The sequence below is a fragment of the Salmo salar genome, chromosome 09 (genome assembly GCF_965601325.2).
Source record: "Salmo salar chromosome 09, fSalSal1, whole genome shotgun sequence".
NCBI classification, from domain to species: Eukaryota; Metazoa; Chordata; class Actinopteri; order Salmoniformes; family Salmonidae; genus Salmo; species Salmo salar.
Window position 1 is genome coordinate 46622293 of NC_138299.1, and position 27929 is coordinate 46650221.

The 27929-nt window shown below is 50.3% G+C and overlaps 1 protein-coding gene across 1 annotated transcript in view; it reads right to left on the minus strand.

The window, feature by feature from the left end:
* Positions 1-1613: 1613 nt before the first annotated feature.
* Positions 1614-27929, minus strand: part of LOC106570739 (uncharacterized) — a 37776-nt gene continuing 11460 nt past the window's right edge. The window contains exons 2-5 of the mRNA XM_045723714.2: positions 26814-27019; positions 26070-26293; positions 3351-3446; positions 1614-3148 (exon numbers count right to left, since the gene is read on the minus strand). Coding sequence (XP_045579670.1) covers positions 1879-3148; positions 3351-3446; positions 26070-26293; positions 26814-27005 — 1782 coding nt within the window. The 5' untranslated portion in view covers positions 27006-27019 and the 3' untranslated portion in view covers positions 1614-1878. The remainder of the gene's footprint in view (positions 3149-3350; positions 3447-26069; positions 26294-26813; positions 27020-27929) is intronic.

A 27929-nucleotide genomic window follows, 5' to 3' on the forward strand; every position in this document is an offset into this window, starting at 1 on the left:
TCCTGAATTAAACTCTATAAGGTGTATATCGATTACATCGATAAACAGTCGTCTGATTAATCATTACCACCTTTCATATCATTCTGAACAGTCTGATTAATCATTACCTCTTATCATATCGTTCTGAACAGTCTGATTAATCATTACCTCATCATATCATTCGGAACAGTGATTAATCATTACATCTTATATCATTCTGAACAGTCTGATTAATCATTACCTCTTATCATATCATTCTGAACAGTAATCTGATTAATCATTATCTCTTATCATATCATTCTGAACAGTTGAAACCTTTTTGGATTTGCAAAACCCCCAGCCTTGTTCATTATTCAGTACACACAAATTGGTTTAATTGTGTATTTACTAGCTAACTAAATAATAATACAGAATACACACACACACTTACATGAGACAAAGGTCCCTAATGGACTGACAAAATATGGTGGCTATACACAATGAATGAAGAGGGGTGGGGAGAAGAGAGAGGGAGAAAAAGGGACACTTATTATGGACACTTTCTATAACTATTCTCCCATGAATCATACACTTTGCACATAAACCGCTGCCCATTTGGTGTAAGAAATCATGAATGTATTTACGTGTGAAATGCCTTTGTTCATCATTTATCACTTTCGGAACCAATCCTTCTTGGAAAAGGGTTTTAGTGGGGTTTCCTGTGGGTGTAAGGCTCTGATTGTCCACAAGAGGGCACAATGTCCTCCTTCTTAGTTGTCTGGTCTCCATGGGTGTTCATTCCTCAGAACAACTAATCAGCTGTACCAGTGATTGTCTGAGGTGAGCTTCTCGCCTCTTCCTCCTCATGTTGGCATTCAGGATTCAGACCACGATGGACATGAGCTGAAGCTCTTCGTCTCTCTGATCCAAAGGAAGGTGAGTTAATTTCTTCACCTCGTGTTGAGGTTGAAAGCGTCAACCATTCAAAACGTGCAGCTCTCCGCCTCATGTTTCCTGGTCTAATGTTAATTTCATGGGCAATGCTTCTTATGCACTCTCATCAAAGGAGACGGCTCCGTCCGTCCGTCTGACACGCTCTCCAACTTCACTCGGGGCGTGGCTACTTACTTACGAACAGTTCATAGGAGATGGATTCTCTTATACCTCATAAAATCACATTCCTACCTTAACAAAAATGCTTGAATCATTTTTCATATTCTATGCACAATGTATTCGATGGAAACTTGACAGATAAAGGGGTTTTTCTTTCTAAGTTACAGTATTTTCATCCATACAGTTATTAATAACATCTCAAAATGAAAAGCAATATTATATTAGTTTTCCATATCTCCCCACTGACCATTCCCCACATTCTTTATGTTAGAGTTATTGTTCCATTATCCAAGGGACATTCCTTGAGCCAATACTGGAGGGTAAAGAGAAAAAGTCTCCCTCACTTGTAATATACGATAGGGTGTGAACGGTCGATGATCCGGCAGCTCCCCCACTCCCCTCTGTGGGGGAGAGAGAGGCCTGGTTAATGTCACCCCCCCCCCCCCCCCGACATGGCAACGAGAGACTACTACTTGACTGACCCAGAATAATTCAACTACTTGATGAGACTGACACAGAAATTAGAGAGTATGAAGCGTTGTTGTCATTGAAGAATTAGCTTTTATTTTAATTTGCCATAATGTACAGAGCTTGTCTGCTAAATAAACATTACAATCCTCTGGATGAGGTATCTGATTGTGTAATGTTGTGTGTGTGTGTCATTAAGTGTGTGTGTGTCATGCAGTGTGTGTGTCATGCAGTGTGTGTGTGTGTGTGTGCAGCAGAGCGCCCTCAGTGTGTGTGTGTATCATACAGTGTGTGTGCAGCAGAGCACCCTAAGTGTGTGTGTGTGTGTGTGTGTGTGTATCATGCAGTGTGTGTGCAGCAGAGCGCCCTCAGTGTGTGTCTGAAGGACCTCATGCGATAGGCGTAGAGCAGCGGGTTAAGGGCAGAGTTGGCGTGGGACAGCAGTATGGCTGCCAGGGTGAGGGGCAGGGGCACGTGACAGCGCGGGCACATCAACGTAACACAGTTCAGGAAGTGGAGAGGCAGCCAGCACAGCATGAACAGGAACAACACCAGGAATAGAGAGGTGGCCTTCCTCACCTCACGACGCATACGCACCGCTCGTTTATACTCGCTGCCGCCGGACCCACACCTGGCCTTTACTGGACCTCGAGACTCAGACTTGGATTCACTGGCTACCACAGACCCAGAATCAGTTCTAACACACCCACTAGCATGGCTAGTCATCTCCCCAGCATTTCCACTCCAACTCTCACCCTCTGGCCATTTATTCCCAGCTCTTCCCCACACTGCTACCCCACTAACACCCCAAGCCTCAACCCTAGTCCTCTTTCCAGCCCCAGCCTCAACCCTAGTCCTCTTTCCAGCCCCAGCCTCAACCCTAGTCCTCTTTCCAGCCCCAGCCTCAACCCTAGTCCTCTTTCCAGACCCAAACTCAACCCTAGTCCTCTTTCCAGCCCCAGCCTCATCTTCTCTGCTCCCAGCCCCAGACCCACAATCCCTGGTATCAGCCCTGGCTGGTCCACTCTCTCCATCCCTGGTATCAGATCTGGCTGGCCCACTCTCCTCCTCCCTGGTATCAGCCCTGGCTGGTCCACTCTCTCCCTCCCTGGTATCAGACCTGGCTGGTCCACTCTCTCCATCCCTGGTATCAGACCTGGCTGGTTCCCTCTCTCCATCCCTGGTATCAGACCTGGCTGGTCCACTCTCTCCATCCCTGGTATCAGACCTGGCTGGTCCACTCTCTCCATCCCTGGTATCAGACCTGGCTGGTCCACTCTCTCCATCCCTGGTGTCAGACCTGGCTGGTCCACTCTCTCCATCCCTGGTATCAGACCTGGCTGGTCCACTCTCTCCATCCCTGGTGTCAGACCTGGCTGGTCCACTCTCTCCATCCCTGGTATCAGACCTGGCTGGTCCACTCTCTCCATCCCTGGTATCAGACCTGGCTGGTCCCCTTCCGGCTGCGATGCGTCTGAGCTGCTGTCTGACCGTGAGGAAGATGTGACCGTAGATGATAAACATAACCACCAGGGGAACCAGCACGCAGCCCAAGAAGTTGAAGTAGACCATATAACTCAAATCGACCACACAAGGGAACAGACAGGCCCTGCAAAAAAATAGTGAAGACATTACACTTTTAATTTTAATTTAATACATTATTTTTGATAGAAATTAGTTAGCGTATCATTTAAATTTGAAAGTTCAAGTAAACCATATATTGGTGACAACCAAGTAGTTACAGATTGTAAGATTAACATTTAAATACAGATTTAAAGATGAAAAAGGTTCAACAATATGATGATACGTACCCAGAAGGTGGCAGTGATCCGTGCCAGCCCATCAGAGGGATGGAACCAGAGAGTAGGGCCAGACACCAGGTGAGGATCAGGGCCAGTCGGGCGTTCCTGATGGATATTTATTTTTGGGTTAAAACAATTAGAATGGTTTAAATACAGTTTTAAAAGTACAAAAGGAACCCAGAGGATGACACATGAAAGTGTAAAAACACTTATTTCCAATGTGGTCCTGGGTGTCGGCCAATGCAGGACATAACAAATACATGGAAAACACATGGCTAGCAGCTAACTAGCCCTATCCACCTGGGCGGCCTATGATCAGCAGCTAACTAGTCTACATCCACCTGGGTGGCCTATGATCAGAAGCTAACTAGCCCTATCCACCTGGGTGGACTATGATCAGCAGCTAACTAGCCCTATCCACCTGGGTGGACTATGATCAGCAGCTAACTAGCCCTATCCACCTGGGTGGACTATGATCAGCAGCTAACTAGCCCTATCCACCTGGGTGGACTATGATCAGCAGCTAACTAGCCCTATCCACCAGTGTGGACTATGATCAGCAGCTAACTAGTCTACATCCACCTGGGTGGACTATGATCAGCAGCTAACTAGCCCTATCCACCTGGGTGGACTATGATCAGCAGCTAACTAGTCTACATTCACCTAGGTGGCCTATGATCAGCAGCTAACTAGTCTACATTCACCTGGGTGGCCTATGATCAGCAGCTAACTAGCCCTATCCACCTGGGTGGCCTATGATCAGCAGCTAACCAGCCCTATCCACCTGGGTGGACTATGATCAGAAGCTAACTAGCCCTATCCACCTGGGTGGACTATGATCAGCAGCTAACTAGTCTACATTCACCTAGGTGGCCTATGATCAGCAGCTAACTAGTCTACATTCACCTGGGTGGCCTATGATCAGCAGCTAACTAGCCCTATCCACCTGGGTGGCCTATGATTAGCAGCTAACTAGCCCTATCCACCTGGGTGGCCTATGATCAGTAGCTAACTAGCCCTATCCACCTGGGTGGACTATGTTCAGCAGCTAACTAGCCCTATCCACCTGGGTGGACTATGATCAGCAGCTAACTAGCCCTATCCACCTGGGTGGACTATGATCAGCAGCTAACTAGCCCTATCCACCTGGGTGGCCTATGATCAGCAGCTAACTAGCCCTATCCACCTGGGTGGACTATGATCAGCAGCTAACTAGCCCTATCCACCTGGATGATCAGCAGCTAACTAGCCCTATCCACCTGGGTGGACTATGATCAGCAGCTAACTAGCCCTATCCACCTGGGTGGACTATGATCAGCAGCTAACTAGCCCTATCCACCTGGGTGGACTATGATCAGCAGCTAACTAGCCCTATCCACCAGTGTGGACTATGATCAGCAGCTAACTAGTCTACATCCACCTGGGTGGACTATGATCAGCAGCTAACTAGCCCTATCCACCTGGGTGGACTATGATCAGCAGCTAACTAGTCTACATTCACCTAGGTGGCCTATGATCAGCAGCTAACTAGTCTACATTCACCTGGGTGGCCTATGATCAGCAGCTAACTAGCCCTATCCACCTGGGTGGCCTATGATCAGCAGCTAACCAGCTGTATCCACCTGGGTGAACTATGATCAGCAGCTAACTAGCCCTATCCACCTGGGTGGACTATGATCAGCAGCTAACTAGTCTACATTCACCTAGGTGGCCTATGATCAGCAGCTAACTAGTCTACATTCAACTGGGTGGCCTATGATCAGCAGCTAACTAGCCCTATCCACCTGGGTGGCCTATGATCAGCAGCTAACTAGCCCTATCCACCTGGGTGGACTATGATCAGTAGCTAACTAGCCCTATCCACCTGGTTGGACTATGTTCAGCAGCTAACTAGCCCTATCCACCTGGGTGGACTATGATCAGCAGCTAACTAGTCTACATTCACCTGGGTGGCCTATGATCAGCAGCTAACTAGCCCTATCCACCTGGGTGGACTATGATCAGCAGCTAACTAGCCCTATCCACCTGGGTGGCCTATGATCAGCAGGTAACTAGCCCTATCCACCTGGGTGGATTATGATCAGCAGCTAACTAGTCTACATCCACCTGGGTGGCCTATGATCAGCAGCTAAATAGCCTTATCCACCTGGGTGGCCTATGATCAGCAGCTAACTAGCCCTATCCACCTGGGTGGCCTATGATCAGCAGCTAACTAGTCTACATTCACCTAGGTGGCCTATGATCAGCAGCTAACTAGCCCTATCCACCTGGGTGGCCTATGATTAGCAGCTAACTAGCCCTATCCACCTGGGTGGACTATGATCAGTAGCTAACTAGCCCTATCCACCTGGGTGGACTATGTTCAGCAGCTAACTAGTCCTATCCACCTGGGTGGACTATGATCAGCAGCTAACTAGTCTACATTCACCTGGGTGGCCTATGATCAGCAGCTAACTAGCCCTATCCACCTGGGTGGACTATGATCAGCAGCTAACTAGTCTACATTCACCTAGGTGGCCTATGATCAGCAGCTAACTAGTCTACATTCACCTGGGTGGCCTATGATCAGCAGCTAACTAGCCCTATCCACCTGGGTGGACTATGATCAGCAGCTAACTAGTCTACATTCACCTGGGTGGCCTATGATCAGCAGCTAACTAGCCCTATCCACCTGGGTGGACTATGATCAGCAGCTAACTAGCCCTATCCACCTGGGTGGCCTATGATCAGCAGCTAACTAGCCCTATCCACCTGGGTGGACTATGATCAGCAGCTAACTAGCCCTATCCACCTGGGTGGACTATGATCAGAAGCTAACTAGCCCTATCCACCTGGGTGGACTATGATCAGCAGCTAACTAGCCCTATCCACCTGGGTGGACTATGATCAGCAGCTAACTAGTCTACATCCACCTGGGTGGACTATGATCAGCAGCTAACTAGCCCTATCCACCTGGGTGGACTATGATCAGCAGCTAACTAGTCTACATTCACCTAGGTGGCCTATGATCAGCAGCTAACTAGTCTACATTCACCTGGGTGGCCTATGATCAGCAGCTAACTAGCCCTATCCACCTGGGTGGCCTATGATCAGCAGCTAACCAGCCCTATCCACCTGGGTGGACTATGATCAGCAGCTAACTAGCCCTATCCACCTGGGTGGACTATCATCAGCAGCTAACTAGTCTACATCCACCTGGGTGGCCTATGATCAGCAGCTAAATAGCCTTATCCACCTGGGTGGCCTATGATCAGCAGCTAACTAGTCTACATTCACCTGGGTGGCCTATGATCAGCAGCTAACTAGCCCTATCCACCTGGGTGGCCTATGATTAGCAGCTAACTAGCCCTATCCACCTGGGTGGACTATGATCAGTAGCTAACTAGCCCTATCCACCTGGGTGGACTATGTTCAGCAGCTAACTAGCCCTATCCACCTGGGTGGACTATGATCAGCAGCTAACTAGTCTACATTCACCTGGGTGGCCTATGATCAGCAGCTAACTAGCCCTATCCACCTGGGTGGACTATGATCAGCAGCTAACTAGTCTACATTCACCTAGGTGGCCTATGATCAGCAGCTAACTAGCCCTATCCACCTGGGTGGCCTATGATCAGCAGCTAACCAGCCCTATCCACCTGGGTGGACTATGATCAGCAGCTAACTAGCCCTATCCACCTGGGTGGACTATGATCAGCAGCTAACTAGTCTACATTCACCTAGGTGGCCTATGATCAGCAGCTAACTAGTCTACATTCACCTGGGTGGCCTATGATCAGCAGCTAACTAGCCCTATCCACCTGGGTGGCTTATGATCAGCAGCTAACTAGCCCTATCCACATGGGTGGACTATGATCAGTAGCTAAATAGCCCTATCCACCTGGGTGGACTATGTTCAGCAGCTAACTAGCCCTATCCACCTGGGTGGACTATGATCAGCAGCTAACTAGTCTACATTCACCTGGGTGGCCTATGATCAGCAGCTAACTAGCCCTATCCACCTGGGTGGACTAAGATCAGCAGCTAACTAGCCCTATCCACCTGGGTGGCCTATGATCAGCAGCTAACTAGTCTACATTCACCTGGGTGGCCTATGATCAGCAGCTAACTAGCCCTATCCACCTGGGTGGCCTATGATTAGCAGCTAACTAGCCCTATCCACCTGGGTGGACTATGATCAGTAGCTAACTAGCCCGATCCACCTGGGTGGACTATGTTCAGCAGCTAACTAGCCCTATCCACCTGGGTGGACTATGATCAGCAGCTAACTAGTCTACATTCACCTGGGTGGCCTATGATCAGCAGCTAACTAGCCCTATCCACCTGGGTGGACTATGATCAGCAGCTAACTAGCCCTATCCACCTGGGTGGCCTATGATCAGCAGCTAACTAGCCCTATCCACCTGGGTGGACTATGATCAGCAGCTAACTAACCCTATCCACCTGGGTGGACTATGATCAGCAGCTAACTAGCCCTATCCACCTGGGTGGACTATGATCAGCAGCTAACTAGCCCTATCCGAATGGGTGGACTATGATCAGCAGCTAACTAGTCCTATCCACCTGGGTGGACTATGATCAGCAGCTAACTAGCCCTATCCACCTGGGTGGACTATGATCAGCAGCTAACTAGTCTACATTCACCTAGGTGGCCTATGATCAGCAGCTAACTAGTCTACATTCACCTGGGTGGCCTATGATCAGCAGCTAACTAGCCCTATCCACCTGGGTGGCCTATGATCAGCAGCTAACCAGCCCTATCCACCTGGGTGGACTATGATCAGCAGCTAACTAGCCCTATCCACCTGGGTGGACTATGATCAGCAGCTAACTAGTCTACATTCACCTGGGTGGCCTATGATCAGCAGCTAACTAGCCCTATCCACCTGGGTGGACTATGATCAGCAGCTAACTAGCCCTATCCACCTGGGTGGCCTATGATCAGCAGCTAACTAGCCCTATCCACCTGGGTGGACTATGATCAGCAGCTAACTAACCCTATCCACCTGCGTGGACTATGATCAGCAGCTAACTAGCCCTATCCACCTGGGTGGACTATGATCAGCAGCTAACTAGCCCTATCCACCTGGGTGGACTATGATCAGCAGCTAACTAGCCCTATCCACCTGGGTGGACTATGATCAGCAGCTAACTAGCCCTATCCACCTGGGTGGACTATGATCAGCAGCTAACTAGTCTACATCCACCTGGGTGGACTATGATCAGCAGCTAACTAGCCCTATCCACCTGGGTGGACTATGATCAGCAGCTAACTAGTCTACATTCACCTAGGTGGCCTATGATCAGCAGCTAACTAGTCTACATTCACCTGGGTGGCCTATGATCAGCAGCTAACTAGCCCTATCCACCTGGGTGGCCTATGATCAGCAGCTAACCAGCCCTATCCACCTGGGTGGACTATGATCAGCAGCTAACTAGCCCTATCCACCTGGGTGGACTATGATCAGCAGCTAACTAGTCTACATTCACCTAGGTGGCCTATGATCAGCAGCTAACTAGTCTACATTCACCTGGGTGGCCTATGATCAGCAGCTAACTAGCCCTATCCACCTGGGTGGCTTATGATCAGCAGCTAACTAGCCCTATCCACATGGGTGGACTATGATCAGTAGCTAACTAGCCCTATCCACCTGGGTGGACTATGTTCAGCAGCTAACTAGCCCTATCCACCTGGGTGGACTATGATCAGCAGCTAACTAGTCTACATTCACCTGGGTGGCCTATGATCAGCAGCTAACTAGCCCTATCCACCTGGGTGGACTAAGATCAGCAGCTAACTAGCCCTATCCACCTGGGTGGCCTATGATCAGCAGCTAACTAGTCTACATTCACCTGGGTGGCCTATGATCAGCAGCTAACTAGCCCTATCCACCTGGGTGGACTAAGATCAGCAGCTAACTAGCCCTATCCACCTGGGTGGCCTATGATCAGCAGCTAACTAGTCTACATTCACCTGGGTGGCCTATGATCAGCAGCTAACTAGCCCTATCCACCTGGGTGGCCTATGATTAGCAGCTAACTAGCCCTATCCACCTGGGTGGACTATGATCAGTAGCTAACTAGCCCGATCCACCTGGGTGGACTATGTTCAGCAGCTAACTAGCCCTATCCACCTGGGTGGACTATGATCAGCAGCTAACTAGTCTACATTCACCTGGGTGGCCTATGATCAGCAGCTAACTAGCCCTATCCACCTGGGTGGACTATGATCAGCAGCTAACTAGCCCTATCCACCTGGGTGGCCTATGATCAGCAGCTAACTAGCCCTATCCACCTGGGTGGACTATGATCAGCAGCTAACTAACCCTATTCTCCTGGGTGGACTATGATCAGCAGCTAACTAGCCCTATCCACCTGGGTGGACTATGATCAGCAGCTAACTAGCCCTATCCACCTGGGTGGACTATGATCAGCAGCTAACTAGTCTACATCCACCTGGGTGGACTATGATCAGCAGCTAACTAGTCCTATCCACCTGGGTGGACTATGATCAGCAGCTAACTAGTCTACATTCACCTAGGTGGCCTATGATCAGCAGCTAACTAGTCTACATTCACCTGGGTGGCCTATGATCAGCAGCTAACTAGCCCTATCCACCTGGGTGGCCTATGATCAGCAGCTAACCAGCCCTATCCACCTGGGTGGACTATGATCAGCAGCTAACTAGCCCTATCGACCTGGGTGGACTATGATCAGCAGCTAACTAGTCTACATTCACCTAGGTGGCATATGATCAGCAGCTAACTAGTCTACATTCACCTGGGTGGCCTATGATCAGCAGCTAACTAGCCCTATCCACCTGGGTGGCCTATGATCAGCAGCTAACTAGCCCTATCCACCTGGGTGGACTATGATCAGTAGCTAACTAGCCCTATCCACCTGGGTGGACTATGTTCAGCAGCTAACTAGCACTATCCACCTGGGTGGACTATGATCAGCAGCTAACTAGTCTACATTCACCTGGGTGGCCTATGATCAGCAGCTAACTAGCCCTATCCACCTGGGTGGACTATGATCAGCAGCTAACTAGTCTACATCCACCTGGGTGGCCTATGATCAGCAGCTAAATAGCCTTATCCACCTGGGTGGCCTATGATCAGCAGCTAACTAGCCCTATCCACCTGGCTGGCCTATGATCAGCAGCTAACTAGTCTACATTCACCTGGGTGGACTACGATCAGCAGCTAACTAGCCCTATCCACCTGGGTGGCCTATGATCAGCAGCTAACTAGTCTACATTCACCTAGGTGGCCTATGATCAGCAGCTAACTAGTCTACATTCACCTAGGTGGACAATGATCAGCAGCTAACTAGCCCTATCCACCTGGGTGGACTATGATCAGCAGCTAACTAGCCCTATCCACCTGGGTGGACTATGATCAGCCGCTAACTAGTCTACATTCACCTGGGTGGCCTATGATCAGCAGCTAACTAGCACTATCCACCTGGGTGGCCTATGATCAGCAGCTAACTAGTCTACATTCACCTGGGTGGCCTATGATCAGCAGCTAACTAGCCCTATCCACCTGGGTGGACTATGATCAGCAGCTAACTAGTCTACATTCACCTGGGTGGCCTATGATCAGCAGCTAACTAGCCCTATCCACCTGGGTGGCCTATGATCAGCAGCTAACTAGCCCTATCCACCTGGGTGGACTATGATCAGCAGCTAACTAGCCCTATCCACCTGGGTGGACTATGATCAGTAGCTAACTAGCCCTATCCACCTGGGTGGACTATGATCAGCAGCTAACTAGCCCTATCCACCTGGGTGGACTATGATCAGCAGCTAACTAGTCTACATCCACCTGGGTGGACTATGATCAGCAGCTAACTAGCCCTATCCACCTGGGTGGACTATGATCAGCAGCTAACTAGTCTACATTCACCTAGGTGGCCTATGATCAGCAGCTAACTAGTCTACATTCACCTGGGTGGCCTATGATCAGCAGCTAACTAGCCCTATCCACCTGGGTGGCCTATGATCAGCAGCTAACCAGCCCTATCCACCTGGGTGGACTATGATCAGCAGCTAACTAGCCCTATCCACCTGGGTGGACTTTCATCAGCAGCTAACTAGTCTACATCCACCTGGGTGGCCTATGATCAGCAGCTAAATAGCCTTATCCACCTGGGTGGCCTATGATCAGCAGCTAACTAGTCTACATTCACCTGGGTGGCCTATGATCAGCAGCTAACTAGCCCTATCCACCTGGGTGGCCTATGATTAGCAGCTAACTAGCCCTATCCACCTGGGTGGACTATGATCAGTAGCTAACTAGCCCTATCCACCTGGGTGGACTATGTTCAGCAGCTAACTAGCCCTATCCACCTGGGTGGACTATGATCAGCAGCTAACTAGTCTACATTCACCTGGGTGGCCTATGATCAGCAGCTAACTAGCCCTATCCACCTGGGTGGACTATGATCAGCAGCTAACTAGTCTACATTCACCTAGGTGGCCTATGATCAGCAGCTAACTAGCCCTATCCACCTGGGTGGCCTATGATCAGCAGCTAACCAGCCCTATCCACCTGGGTGGACTATGATCAGCAGCTAACTAGCCCTATCCACCTGGGTGGACTATGATCAGCAGCTAACTAGTCTACATTCACCTAGGTGGCCTATGATCAGCAGCTAACTAGTCTACATTCACCTGGGTGGCCTATGATCAGCAGCTAACTAGCCCTATCCACCTGGGTGGCTTATGATCAGCAGCTAACTAGCCCTATCCACATGGGTGGACTATGATCAGTAGCTAACTAGCCCTATCCACCTGGGTGGACTATGTTCAGCAGCTAACTAGCCCTATCCACCTGGGTGGACTATGATCAGCAGCTAACTAGTCTACATTCACCTGGGTGGCCTATGATCAGCAGCTAACTAGCCCTATCCACCTGGGTGGACTAAGATCAGCAGCTAACTAGCCCTATCCACCTGGGTGGCCTATGATCAGCAGCTAACTAGTCTACATTCACCTGGGTGGCCTATGATCAGCAGCTAACTAGCCCTATCCACCTGGGTGGCCTATGATTAGCAGCTAACTAGCCCTATCCACCTGGGTGGACTATGATCAGTAGCTAACTAGCCCGATCCACCTGGGTGGACTATGTTCAGCAGCTAACTAGCCCTATCCACCTGGGTGGACTATGATCAGCAGCTAACTAGTCTACATTCACCTGGGTGGCCTATGATCAGCAGCTAACTAGCCCTATCCACCTGGGTGGACTATGATCAGCAGCTAACTAGCCCTATCCACCTGGGTGGCCTATGATCAGCAGCTAACTAGCCCTATCCACCTGGGTGGACTATGATCAGCAGCTAACTAACCCTATCCACCTGGGTGGACTATGATCAGCAGCTAACTAGCCCTATCCACCTGGGTGGACTATGATCAGCAGCTAACTAGCCCTATCCGAATGGGTGGACTATGATCAGCAGCTAACTAGTCCTATCCACCTGGGTGGACTATGATCAGCAGCTAACTAGCCCTATCCACCTGGGTGGACTATGATCAGCAGCTAACTAGTCTACATTCACCTAGGTGGCCTATGATCAGCAGCTAACTAGTCTACATTCACCTGGGTGGCCTATGATCAGCAGCTAACTAGCCCTATCCACCTGGGTGGCCTATGATCAGCAGCTAACCAGCCCTATCCACCTGGGTGGACTATGATCAGCAGCTAACTAGCCCTATCCACCTGGGTGGACTATGATCAGCAGCTAACTAGTCTACATTCACCTGGGTGGCCTATGATCAGCAGCTAACTAGCCCTATCCACCTGGGTGGACTATGATCAGCAGCTAACTAGCCCTATCCACCTGGGTGGCCTATGATCAGCAGCTAACTAGCCCTATCCACCTGGGTGGACTATGATCAGCAGCTAACTAACCCTATCCACCTGGGTGGACTATGATCAGCAGCTAACTAGCCCTATCCACCTGGGTGGACTATGATCAGCAGCTAACTAGCCCTATCCACCTGGGTGGACTATGATCAGCAGCTAACTAGCCCTATCCACCTGGGTGGACTATGATCAGCAGCTAACTAGCCCTATCCACCTGGGTGGACTATGATCAGCAGCTAACTAGTCTACATCCACCTGGGTGGACTATGATCAGCAGCTAACTAGCCCTATCCACCTGGGTGGACTATGATCAGCAGCTAACTAGTCTACATTCACCTAGGTGGCCTATGATCAGCAGCTAACTAGTCTACATTCACCTGGGTGGCCTATGATCAGCAGCTAACTAGCCCTATCCACCTGGGTGGCCTATGATCAGCAGCTAACCAGCCCTATCCACCTGGGTGGACTATGATCAGCAGCTAACTAGCCCTATCCACCTGGGTGGACTATGATCAGCAGCTAACTAGTCTACATTCACCTAGGTGGCCTATGATCAGCAGCTAACTAGTCTACATTCACCTGGGTGGCCTATGATCAGCAGCTAACTAGCCCTATCCACCTGGGTGGCTTATGATCAGCAGCTAACTAGCCCTATCCACATGGGTGGACTATGATCAGTAGCTAACTAGCCCTATCCACCTGGGTGGACTATGTTCAGCAGCTAACTAGCCCTATCCACCTGGGTGGACTATGATCAGCAGCTAACTAGTCTACATTCACCTGGGTGGCCTATGATCAGCAGCTAACTAGCCCTATCCACCTGGGTGGACTAAGATCAGCAGCTAACTAGCCCTATCCACCTGGGTGGCCTATGATCAGCAGCTAACTAGTCTACATTCACCTGGGTGGCCTATGATCAGCAGCTAACTAGCCCTATCCACCTGGGTGGCCTATGATTAGCAGCTAACTAGCCCTATCCACCTGGGTGGACTATGATCAGTAGCTAACTAGCCCGATCCACCTGGGTGGACTATGTTCAGCAGCTAACTAGCCCTATCCACCTGGGTGGACTATGATCAGCAGCTAACTAGTCTACATTCACCTGGGTGGCCTATGATCAGCAGCTAACTAGCCCTATCCACCTGGGTGGACTATGATCAGCAGCTAACTAGCCCTATCCACCTGGGTGGCCTATGATCAGCAGCTAACTAGCCCTATCCACCTGGGTGGACTATGATCAGCAGCTAACTAACCCTATCCACCTGGGTGGACTATGATCAGCAGCTAACTAGCCCTATCCACCTGGGTGGACTATGATCAGCAGCTAACTAGCCCTATCCACCTGGGTGGACTATGATCAGCAGCTAACTAGTCTACATCCACCTGGGTGGACTATGATCAGCAGCTAACTAGTCCTATCCACCTGGGTGGACTATGATCAGCAGCTAACTAGCCTCCCTACCATCCCTCACCTCACCGGTGGCCTATGATCAGCAGCTAACTAGCCCCCCCTCTCACACTCTCCCACCCTGGCTCGTGCCGCCCTCCCATGCATCAGCAGCTAACTAGCCCTATCCACCTGGCGTCCGCCGCCTTCACCTCCGATCAGCAGCTAACTAGCCCTATCCACCTGGGTGGACTAAGATCAGCAGCTAACTAGCCCTATCCACCTGGGTGGCCTATGATCAGCAGCTAACTAGTCTACATTCACCTGGGTGGCCTATGATCAGCAGCTAACTAGCCCTATCCACCTGGGTGGCCTATGATTAGCAGCTAACTAGCCCTATCCACCTGGGTGGACTATGATCAGTAGCTAACTAGCCCGATCCACCTGGGTGGACTATGTTCAGCAGCTAACTAGCCCTATCCACCTGGGTGGACTATGATCAGCAGCTAACTAGTCTACATTCACCTGGGTGGCCTATGATCAGCAGCTAACTAGCCCTATCCACCTGGGTGGACTATGATCAGCAGCTAACTAGCCCTATCCACCTGGGTGGCCTATGATCAGCAGCTAACTAGCCCTATCCACCTGGGTGGACTATGATCAGCAGCTAACTAACCCTATTCTCCTGGGTGGACTATGATCAGCAGCTAACTAGCCCTATCCACCTGGGTGGACTATGATCAGCAGCTAACTAGCCCTATCCACCTGGGTGGACTATGATCAGCAGCTAACTAGTCTACATCCACCTGGGTGGACTATGATCAGCAGCTAACTAGTCCTATCCACCTGGGTGGACTATGATCAGCAGCTAACTAGTCTACATTCACCTAGGTGGCCTATGATCAGCAGCTAACTAGTCTACATTCACCTGGGTGGCCTATGATCAGCAGCTAACTAGCCCTATCCACCTGGGTGGCCTATGATCAGCAGCTAACCAGCCCTATCCACCTGGGTGGACTATGATCAGCAGCTAACTAGCCCTATCGACCTGGGTGGACTATGATCAGCAGCTAACTAGTCTACATTCACCTAGGTGGCATATGATCAGCAGCTAACTAGTCTACATTCACCTGGGTGGCCTATGATCAGCAGCTAACTAGCCCTATCCACCTGGGTGGCCTATGATCAGCAGCTAACTAGCCCTATCCACCTGGGTGGACTATGATCAGTAGCTAACTAGCCCTATCCACCTGGGTGGACTATGTTCAGCAGCTAACTAGCACTATCCACCTGGGTGGACTATGATCAGCAGCTAACTAGTCTACATTCACCTGGGTGGCCTATGATCAGCAGCTAACTAGCCCTATCCACCTGGGTGGACTATGATCAGCAGCTAACTAGTCTACATCCACCTGGGTGGCCTATGATCAGCAGCTAAATAGCCTTATCCACCTGGGTGGCCTATGATCAGCAGCTAACTAGCCCTATCCACCTGGCTGGCCTATGATCAGCAGCTAACTAGTCTACATTCACCTGGGTGGACTACGATCAGCAGCTAACTAGCCCTATCCACCTGGGTGGCCTATGATCAGCAGCTAACTAGTCTACATTCACCTAGGTGGCCTATGATCAGCAGCTAACTAGTCTACATTCACCTAGGTGGACAATGATCAGCAGCTAACTAGCCCTATCCACCTGGGTGGACTATGATCAGCAGCTAACTAGCCCTATCCACCTGGGTGGACTATGATCAGCCGCTAACTAGTCTACATTCACCTGGGTGGCCTATGATCAGCAGCTAACTAGCACTATCCACCTGGGTGGCCTATGATCAGCAGCTAACTAGTCTACATTCACCTGGGTGGCCTATGATCAGCAGCTAACTAGCACTATCCACCTGGGTGGACTATGATCAGCAGCTAACTAGTCTACATTCACCTGGGTGGCCTATGATCAGCAGCTAACTAGCCCTATCCACCTGGGTGGCCTATGATCAGCAGCTAACTAGCCCTATCCACCTGGGTGGACTATGATCAGCAGCTAACTAGCCCTATCCACCTGGGTGGACTATGATCAGTAGCTAACTAGCCCTATCCACCTGGGTGGACTATGATCAGCAGCTAACTAGCCCTATCCACCTGGGTGGACTATGATCAGCAGCTAACTAGTCTACATCCACCTGGGTGGACTATGATCAGCAGCTAACTAGCCCTATCCACCTGGGTGGACTATGATCAGCAGCTAACTAGTCTACATTCACCTAGGTGGCCTATGATCAGCAGCTAACTAGTCTACATTCACCTGGGTGGCCTATGATCAGCAGCTAACTAGCCCTATCCACCTGGGTGGCCTATGATCAGCAGCTAACCAGCCCTATCCACCTGGGTGGACTATGATCAGCAGCTAACTAGCCCTATCCACCTGGGTGGACTATGATCAGCAGCTAACTAGTCTACATCCACCTGGGTGGCCTATGATCAGCAGCTAAATAGCCTTATCCACCTGGGTGGCCTATGATCAGCAGCTAACTAGCCCTATCCACCTGGGTGGCCTATGATCAGCAGCTAACTAGTCTACATTCACCTGGGTGGCCTATGATCAGCAGCTAACTAGCCCTATCCACCTGGGTGGCCTATGATTAGCAGCTAACTAGCCCTATCCACCTGGGTGGACTATGATCAGTAGCTAACTAGCCCTATCCACCTGGGTGGACTATGTTCAGCAGCTAACTAGCCCTATCCACCTGGGTGGACTATGATCAGCAGCTAACTAGTCTACATTCACCTGGGTGGCCTATGATCAGCAGCTAACTAGCCCTATCCACCTGGGTGGACTATGATCAGCAGCTAACTAGTCTACATTCACCTAGGTGGCCTATGATCAGCAGCTAACTAGTCTACATTCACCTGGGTGGCCTATGATCAGCAGCTAACTAGCCCTATCCACCTGGGTGGCCTATGATTAGCAGCTAACTAGCCCTATCCACCTGGGTGGACTATGATCAGTAGCTAACTAGCCCGATCCACCTGGGTGGACTATGTTCAGCAGCTAACTAGCCTTATCCACCTGGGTGGACTATGATCAGCAGCTAACTAGTCTACATTCACCTGGGTGGCCTATGATCAGCAGCTAACTAGCCCTATCCACCTGGGTGGACTATGATCAGCAGCTAACTAGCCCTATCCACCTGGGTGGCCTATGATCAGCAGCTAACTAGCCCTATCCACCTGGGTGGACTATGATCAGCAGCTAACTAACCCTATCCACCTGGGTGGACTATGATCAGCAGCTAACTAGCCCTATCCACCTGGGTGGACTATGATCAGCAGCTAACTAGCCCTATCCACCTGGGTGGACTATGATCAGCAGCTAACTAGCCCTATCCACCTGGGTTGACTATGATCAGCAGCTAACTAGCCCTATCCACCTGGGTGGACTATGATCAGCAGCTAACTAGTCTACATCCACCTGGGTGGACTATGATCAGCAGCTAACTAGCCCTATCCACCTGGGTGGACTATGATCAGCAGCTAACTAGTCTACATTCACCTAGGTGGCCTATGATCAGCAGCTAACTAGTCTACATTCACCTGGGTGGCCTATGATCAGCAGCTGACTAGCCCTATCCACCTGGGTGGCCTATGATCAGCAGCTAACCAGCCCTATCCACCTGGGTGGACTATGATCAGCAGCTAACTAGCCCTATCCACCTGGGTGGACTATGATCAGCAGCTAACTAGTCTACATTCACCTAGGTGGCCTATGATCAGCAGCTAACTAGTCTACATTCACCTGGGTGGCCTATGATCAGCAGCTAACTAGCCCTATCCACCTGGGTGGCTTATGATCAGCAGCTAACTAGCCCTATCCACATGGGTGGACTATGATCAGTAGCTAACTAGCCCTATCCACCTGGGTGGACTATGTTCAGCAGCTAACTAGCCCTATCCACCTGGGTGGACTATGATCAGCAGCTAACTAGTCTACATTCACCTGGGTGGCCTATGATCAGCAGCTAACTAGCCCTATCCACCTGGGTGGACTAAGATCAGCAGCTAACTAGCCCTATCCACCTGGGTGGCCTATGATCAGCAGCTAACTAGTCTACATTCACCTGGGTGGCCTATGATCAGCAGCTAACTAGCCCTATCCACCTGGGTGGCCTATGATTAGCAGCTAACTAGCCCTATCCACCTGGGTGGACTATGATCAGTAGCTAACTAGCCCGATCCACCTGGGTGGACTATGTTCAGCAGCTAACTAGCCCTATCCACCTGGGTGGACTATGATCAGCAGCTAACTAGTCTACATTCACCTGGGTGGCCTATGATCAGCAGCTAACTAGCCCTATCCACCTGGGTGGACTATGATCAGCAGCTAACTAGCCCTATCCACCTGGGTGGCCTATGATCAGCAGCTAACTAGCCCTATCCACCTGGGTGGACTATGATCAGCAGCGAACTAACCCTATCCACCTGGGTGGACTATGATCAGCAGCTAACTAGCCCTATCCACCTGGGTGGACTATGATCAGCAGCTAACTAGTCTACATCCACCTGGGTGGACTATGATCAGCAGCTAACTAGTCCTATCCACCTGGGTGGACTATGATCAGCAGCTAACTAGTCTACATTCACCTAGGTGGCCTATGATCAGCAGCTAACTAGTCTACATTCACCTGGGTGGCCTATGATCAGCAGCTAACTAGCCCTATCCACCTGGGTGGCCTATGATCAGCAGCTAACCAGCCCTATCCACCTGGGTGGACTATGATCAGCAGCTAACTAGCCCTATCGACCTGGGTGGACTATGATCAGCAGCTAACTAGTCTACATTCACCTAGGTGGCATATGATCAGCAGCTAACTAGTCTACATTCACCTGGGTGGCCTATGATCAGCAGCTAACTAGCCCTATCCACCTGGGTGGCCTATGATCAGCAGCTAACTAGCCCTATCCACCTGGGTGGACTATGATCAGCAGCTAACTAGTCTACATTCACCTGGGTGGCCTATGATCAGCAGCTAACTAGCCCTATCCACCTGGGTGGACTATGATCAGCAGCTAACTAGTCTACATCCACCTGGGTGGCCTATGATCAGCAGCTAAATAGCCTTATCCACCTGGGTGGCCTATGATCAGCAGCTAACTAGCCCTATCCACCTGGCTGGCCTATGATCAGCAGCTAACTAGTCTACATTCACCTGGGTGGACTACGATCAGCAGCTAACTAGCCCTATCCACCTGGGTGGCCTATGATCAGCAGCTAACTAGTCTACATTCACCTAGGTGGCCTATGATCAGCAGCTAACTAGTCTACATTCACCTAGGTGGACAATGATCAGCAGCTAACTAGCCCTATCCACCTGGGTGGACTATGATCAGCAGCTAACTAGCCCTATCCACCTGGGTGGACTATGATCAGCCGCTAACTAGTCTACATTCACCTGGGTGGCCTATGATCAGCAGCTAACTAGCACTATCCACCTGGGGGGACTATGATCAGCCGCTAACTAGCCCTATCCACCTGGGTGGACTATGTTCAGCGGCTAACTAGCCCTATCCACCTGGGTGGACTATGATTAGCAGCTAACTAGTCTACATCCACCTGGGTGGACTATGATCAGCAGCCAACTAGCCCTATCCACCTGGGTGGACAATGATCAGCAGCTAACTAGCCCTATCCACCTGGGTGGACTATGATCAGCAGCTAACTAGTCTACATTCACCTGGGTGGCCTATGATCAGCAGCTAACTAGCCCTATCCACCTGGGTGGACTATGATCAGCAGCTAACTAGTCCTATCCACCTGGGTGGACTATGATCAGCAGCTAACTAGCCCTATCCACCTGGGTGGACTATGATCAGCAGCTAACTAGTCTACATCCACCTGGGTGGACTATGATCAGCAGCTAACTAGCCCTATCCACCTGGGTGGACTATGATCAGCAGCTAACTAGTCTACATTCACCTAGGTGGCCTATGATCAGCAGCTAACTAGTCTACATTCACCTGGGTGGCCTATGATCAGCAGCTAACTAGCCCTATCCACCTGGGTGGACTATGATCAGCAGCTAACTAGCCCTATCCACCTGGGTGGACTATGATCAGTAGCTAACTAGCCCTATCCACCTGGGTGGACTATGTTCAGCAGCTAACTAGCCCTATCCACCTGGGTGGACTATGATCAGCAGCTAACTAGTCTACATTCACCTGGGTGGCCTATGATCAGCAGCTAACTAGCCCTATCCACCTGGGTGGACTATGATCAGCAGCTAACTAGCCCTATCCACCTGGGTGGACTATGATCAGCAGCTAACTAGCCCTATCCACCTGGGTGGACTATGATCAGCAGCTAACTAGCCCTATCCACCTGGTTGGACTATGATCAGCAGCTAACTAGTCTACATCCACCTGGGTGGACTATGATCAGCAGCTAACTAGCCTTATCCACCTGGGTGGACTATGATCAGCAGCTAACTAGTCTACATTCACCTGGGTGGCCTATGATCAGCAGCTAACTAGCCCTATCCACCTGGGTGGCCTATGATCAGCAGCTAACCAGCCCTATCCACCTGGGTGGACTATGATCAGCAGCTAACCAGCCCTATCCACCTGGGTGGACTATGATCAGCAGCTAACTAGTCTACATTCACCTAGGTGGCCTATGATCAGCAGCTAACTAGTCTACATTCACCTGGGTGGCCTATGATCAGCAGCTAACTAGCCCTATCCACCTGGGTGGCCTATGATCAGCAGCTAACTAGCCCTATCCACCTGGGTGGACTATGATCAGTAGCTAACTAGCCCTATCCACCTGGGTGGACTATGTTCAGCAGCTAACTAGCCCTATCCACCTGGGTGGACTATGATCAGCAGCTAACTAGTCTACATTCACCTGGGTGGCCTGTGATCAGCAGCTAACTAGTCTACATCCACCTGGGTGGACTATGATCAGCAGCTAACTAGCCCTATCCACCTGGGTGGACTATGATCAGCAGCTAACTAGTCTACATCCACCTGGGTGGCCTATGATCAGCAGCTAAATAGCCTTATCCACCTGGGTGGCCTATGATCAGCAGCTAACTAGCCCTATCCACCTGGGTGGCCTATCATCAGCAGCTAACTAGTCTACATTCACCTGGGTGGACTACGATCAGCAGCTAACTAGCCCTATCCACCTGGGTGGCCTATGATCAGCAGCTAACTAGTCTACATTCACCTAGGTGGCCTATGATCAGCAGCTAACTAGTCTACATTCACCTAGGTGGACAATGATCAGCAGCTAACTAGCCCTATCCACCTGGGTGGACTATGATCAGCAGCTAACTAGCCCTATCCACCTGGGTGGACTATGATCAGCCGCTAACTAGTCTACATTCACCTGGGTGGCCTATGATCAGCAGCTAACTAGCCCTATCCACCTGGGGGGACTATGATCAGCCGCTAACTAGCCCTATCCACCTGGGTGGACTATGTTCAGCGGCTAACTAGCCCTATCCACCTGGGTGGACTATGATCAGCAGCTAACTAGTCTACATCCACCTGGGTGGACTATGATCAGCAGCCAACTAGCCCTATCCACCTGGGTGGACAATGATCAGCAGCTAACTAGCCCTATCCACCTGGGTGGACTATGATCAGCAGCTAACTAGTCTACATTCACCTGGGTGGCCTATGATCAGCAGCTAACTAGCCCTATCCACCTGGGTGGACTATGATCAGCAGCTAACTAGTCTACATCCACCTGGGTGGACTATGATCAGCAGCTAACTAGCCCTATCCACCTGGGTGGACTATGATCAGCAGCTAACTAGTCTACATTCACCTAGGTGGCCTATGATCAGCAGCTAACTAGTCTACATTCACCTGGGTGGCCTATGATCAGCAGCTAACTAGCCCTATCCACCTGGGTGGCCTATGATTAGCAGCTAACTAGCCCTATCCACCTGGGTGGACTATGATCAGTAGCTAACTAGCCCTATCCACCTGGGTGGACTATGTTCAGCAGCTAACTAGCCCTATCCACCTGGGTGGACTATGATCAGCAGCTAACTAGTCTACATTCACCTGGGTGGCCTATGATCAGCAGCTAACTAGCCCTATCCACCTGGGTGGACTATGATCAGCAGCTAACTAGCCCTATCCACCTGGGTGGCCTATGATCAGCAGCTAACTAGCCCTATCCACCTGGGTGGACTATGATCAGCAGCTAACTAGCCCTATCCACCTGGGTGGACTATGATCAGCAGCTAACTAGCCCTATCCACCTGGGTGGACTATGATCAGCAGCTAACTAGCCCTATCCACCTGGTTGGACTATGATCAGCAGCTAACTACTCTACATCCACCTGGGTGGACTATGATCAGCAGCTAACTAGCCCTATCCACCTGGGTGGACTATGATCAGCAGCTAACTAGTCTACATTCACCTAGGTGGCCTATGATCAGCAGCTAACTAGTCTACATTCACCTGGGTGGCCTATGATCAGCAGCTAACTAGCCCTATCCACCTGGGTGGCCTATGATCAGCAGCTAACCAGCCCTATCCACCTGGGTGGACTATGATCAGCAGCTAACCAGCCCTATCCACCTGGGTGGACTATGATCAGCAGCTAACTAGTCTACATTCACCTAGGTGGCCTATGATCAGCAGCTAACTAGTCTACATTCACCTGGGTGGCCTATGATCAGCAGCTAACTAGCCCTATCCACCTGGGTGGCCTATGATCAGCAGCTAACTAGCCCTATCCACCTGGGTGGACTATGATCAGTAGCTAACTAGCCCTATCCACCTGGGTGGACTATGTTCAGCAGCTAACTAGCCCTATCCACCTGGGTGGACTATGATCAGCAGCTAACTGGTCTACATTCACCTGGGTGGCCTGTGATCAGCAGCTAACTAGTCTACATCCACCTGGGTGGACTATGATCAGCAGCTAACTAGCCCTATCCACCTGGGTGGACTATGATCAGCAGCTAACTAGCCCTATCCAACTTGGTGGACTATGATCTGCAGCTAACTAGTCTACATCCACCTGGGTGGCCTATGATCAGCAGCTAACTAGCCTTATCCACCTGGGTGGCCTATGATCAGCAGCTAACTAGTCTACATCCACTTGGGTGACCTATGATCAGCAGTTAACTAGCCCTATCCACCTGGGTGGCCTATGATCAGCAGCTAACTAGCCCTATCCACCTGGGTGGCCTATGATCAGCAGCTAACTCGCCTACATTCACCTGGGTGGACTACGATCAGCAGCTAACTAGTCTACATTCACCTGGGTGGACTATGATCAGCAGCTAACTAGCCCTATCCACCTGGGTGGCCTATGATCAGCAGCTAACTAGCCTACATTAACCTGGGTGGACTATGATCAGCAGCTAACTAGCCCTATCCACCTGGGTGGACTATGATCAGCAGCTAACTAGTCTACATCCACCTGGGTGGACTATGATCAGCAGCTAACTAGCCCTATCCACCTGGGTGGACTATGATCAGCAGCTAACTAGTCTACATTCACCTAGGTGGCCTATGATCAGCAGCTAACTAGTCTACATTCACCTGGGTGGCCTATGATCAGCAGCTAACTAGCCCTATCCACCTGGGTGGCCTATGATCAGCAGCTAACTAGCCCTATCCACCTGGGTGGACTATGATCAGCAGCTAACTAGCCCTATCCACCTGGGTGGACTATGTTCAGCAGCTAACTAGCCCTATCCACCTGGGTGGACTATGATCAGCAGCTAACTAGCCCTATCCACCTGGGTGGACTATGATCAGCAGCTAACTAGTCTACATCCACCTGGGTGGCCTATGATCAGCAGCTAACTAGCCTTATCCACCTGGGTGGCCTATGATCAGCAGCTAACTAGTCTACATCCACCTGGGTGACCTATGATCAGCAGCTAACTAGCCCTATCCACCTGGGTGGCCTATGATCAGCAGCTAACTAGCCCTATCCACCTGGGTGGCCTATGATCAGCAGCTAACTCGCCTACATTCACCTGGGTGGACTATGATCAGCAGCTAACTAGTCTACATTCACCTGGGTGGACTATGATCAGCAGCTAACTAGCCCTATCCACCTGGGTGGCCTATGATCAGCAGCTAACTAGCCTACATTCACCTGGGTGGACTATGATCAGCAGCTAACTAGCCCTATCCACCTGGGTGGACTATCATCAGCAGCTAACTAGTCTACATCCACCTGGGTGGACTATGATCAGCAGCTAACTAGCCCTATCCACCTGGGTGTCCTATGATCAGCAGCTAACTAGTCTACATTCACCTAGGTGGCCTATGATCAGCAGCTAACTAGTCTACATTCACCTGGGTGGCCTATGATCAGCAGCTAACTAGCCCTATCCACCTGGGTGGCCTATGATCAGCAGCTAACTAGCCCTATCCACCTGGGTGGACTATGATCAGCAGCTAACTAGCCCTATCCACCTGGGTGGACTATGTTCAGCAGCTAACTAGCCCTATCCACCTGGGTGGACTATGATCAGCAGCCAACTAGTCTACATTCACCTGGGTGGCCTATGATCAGCAGCTAACTAGTCTACATCCACCTGGGTGGACTATGATCCGCAGCTAACTAGCCCTATCCACCTGGGTGGACTATGATCAGCAGCTAACTAGCCCTATCCACCTGGGTGGACTATGATCAGCAGCTAACTAGTCTACATCCACCTGGGTGGCCTATGATCAGCAGCTAACTAGCCTTATCCACCTGGGTGGCCTATGATCAGCAGCTAACTAGTCTACATCCACCTGGGTGACCTATGATCAGCAGCTAACTAGCCCTATCCACCTGGGTGGCCTATGATCAGCAGCTAACTAGCCCTATCCACCTGGGTGGCCTATGATCAGCAGCTAACTCGCCTACATTCACCTTGGTGGACTATGATCAGCAGCTAACTAGTCTACATTCACCTGGGTGGACTATGACAGGCAGCTAACTAGCCCTATCCACCTGGGTGGCCTATGATCAGCAGCTAACTAGCCTACATTCACCTGGGTGGACTATGATCAGCAGCTAACTAGCCCTATCCACCTGGGTGGACTATGATCAGCAGCTAACTAGCCCTATCCACCTGGGTGCACTATGATCAGCAGCTAACTAGTCTACATCCACCTGGGTGGACTATGATCAGCAGCTAACTAGCCCTATCCACCTGGGTGGACTATGATCAGCAGCTAACTAGTCTACATTCACCTGGGTGGCCTATGATCAGCATCTAACTAGCCCTATCCACCTGGGTGGACTATGATCAGTGCTAACTAGCCCTATCCACCTGGGTGGACTATGTTCAGCAGCTAACTAGCCCTATCCACCTGGGTGGACTATGATCAGTGCTAACTAGCCCTATCCACCTGGGTGGACTATGATCAGCAGCTAACTAGCCCTATCCACCTTGGTGGACTATGATCAGCAGCTAACTAGCCTCATCCACCTGGGTGACCTACCTGGGGCTCACGATCCTCTGGTACTGGAGCGGCAGCAGGATGGCCACATAGCGCTCTGCGGCTACCGCTAGCAGGCTGAGGATGGAGCTCTCAGTTAGCACGATGAGCACGCTGAGGAGGAGCAGACACAGAGGCAGGTTGTGACGCGGCTGGCCCAGGTCGGTCAACACGGCACACGGGATCGCCAGCACGCCCACAAAGATGTCGGCCATCGCAAGCGACACCTGGGAAAGGGGATCGAGGAGAGATATAAGTTCCTTTTGAAGTTTCTTCCTGGGTTCTTTTGGTTTCTATTAGCTCATCTTCTCCACAGAGTTAGATAGAGGATTCATTTTTGTATGCGTGCCATTATTGTATTTGTAAAGTAGTACATTTTCTTCTCGTGTTTGAAAAAAGTGTACGGTTAATATTGGTGATTTACCTCCACCTGCAGTGCTGGAGTACTGAACCAAATCTTTTGTCGTTAATTTATTGTGGCCACTAGGTGGTGGTGATATAGCGTCAATCCATTTACTAACCATAAACAATCCAATTTGAAGAAGACAATACTCAGACCATTGGCTGATCGCTCCCAACCATAGGAATCCCCACCCAGTTGACTACTTTAAAATGGTGGAAGTCCTGAATGGCAATGCCCATGCTAAAACAGGTTTTATCCATCCAGAGTCAACTATCTATCTCTATGATCTTCCTGCTTCCCATAGGGACCTTTTTAACAGTGTAACACGTTTCTCAGCCTCTCACCAGGAAGTAGTTGGTGACGGTGCGTAGCTTCCGGTTTTGGTTCACGGCTAGACAGACCAGGATATTCCCAGCGATAGCGAGGAGAGCAATGAGCAGCTCAGCGGCGATGTAGGGCCAAGTAATACCGGGGACGGGGACGTGGCTACTGGAGAGTTGGAATGCATCACATCTATCCCTGGTACTGATGTTCATACTGATAATACTACCTGTTGATAAACACACACATACACACAAAGTAAAATACAGTTCATGTTCAAAACATTTCATTACACTTTTTCCTTCAGCTTGCAACCTTGCGTTTACCTAGAGCTGGTTAAAAGGTTAGGCTATGTTAAAGAGGATAGAATTGAGAGACAATGGTACCTGTGTACCTGACTGTTAAGATAGACCCTCCTCCTCCCACTGTCACTCAGCTGTCTTCTGACCTGTAGTCTACAGAGTGAAAACACTACCTCCCACCGTCACTCAGCTGTCTTCTGACCTGTAGTCTACAGAGTGAAAACACTACCTCCCACCGTCACTCAGCTGTCTTCTGACCTGTAGTCTACAGAGTGAAAACACTACCTCCCACCGTCACTCAGCTGTCTTCTGACCTGTAGTCTACAGAGTGAAAACACTACCTCCCACCGTCACTCAGCTGTCTTCTGACCTGTAGTCTACAGAGTGAAAACACTACCTCCCACCGTCACTCAGCTGTCTTCTGACCTGTAGTCTACAGAGTGAAAACACTACCTCCCACCGTCACTCAGCTGTCTTTTGACCTGTAGTCTACAGAGTGAAAACACTTCCTCATGATTTAAAAAAAATATTAATTGTTCACTCACTCTTTATTCTCTGATCTGCCTATTCCTTGTGCTCACCTGCTAAGCCGTGAAATCGACCCTGACTATTGACAAGCACACACACAGACACACACACAGACACAGTGTGCATTTCTATTTAACCAGTCTGATAGTGGATGTAAGTTCATTCAAACAGCAGCTGGTGATGAATAGATTAATTTTCTTTCAACGGTCGATTGTATGTACAGTATGGACAGAATATTCAATGAAAACAATCCCTCTAATAACATCCCAGAAAACCAAAATTGGTTCTGTGAAAGTGTAACAGAACATT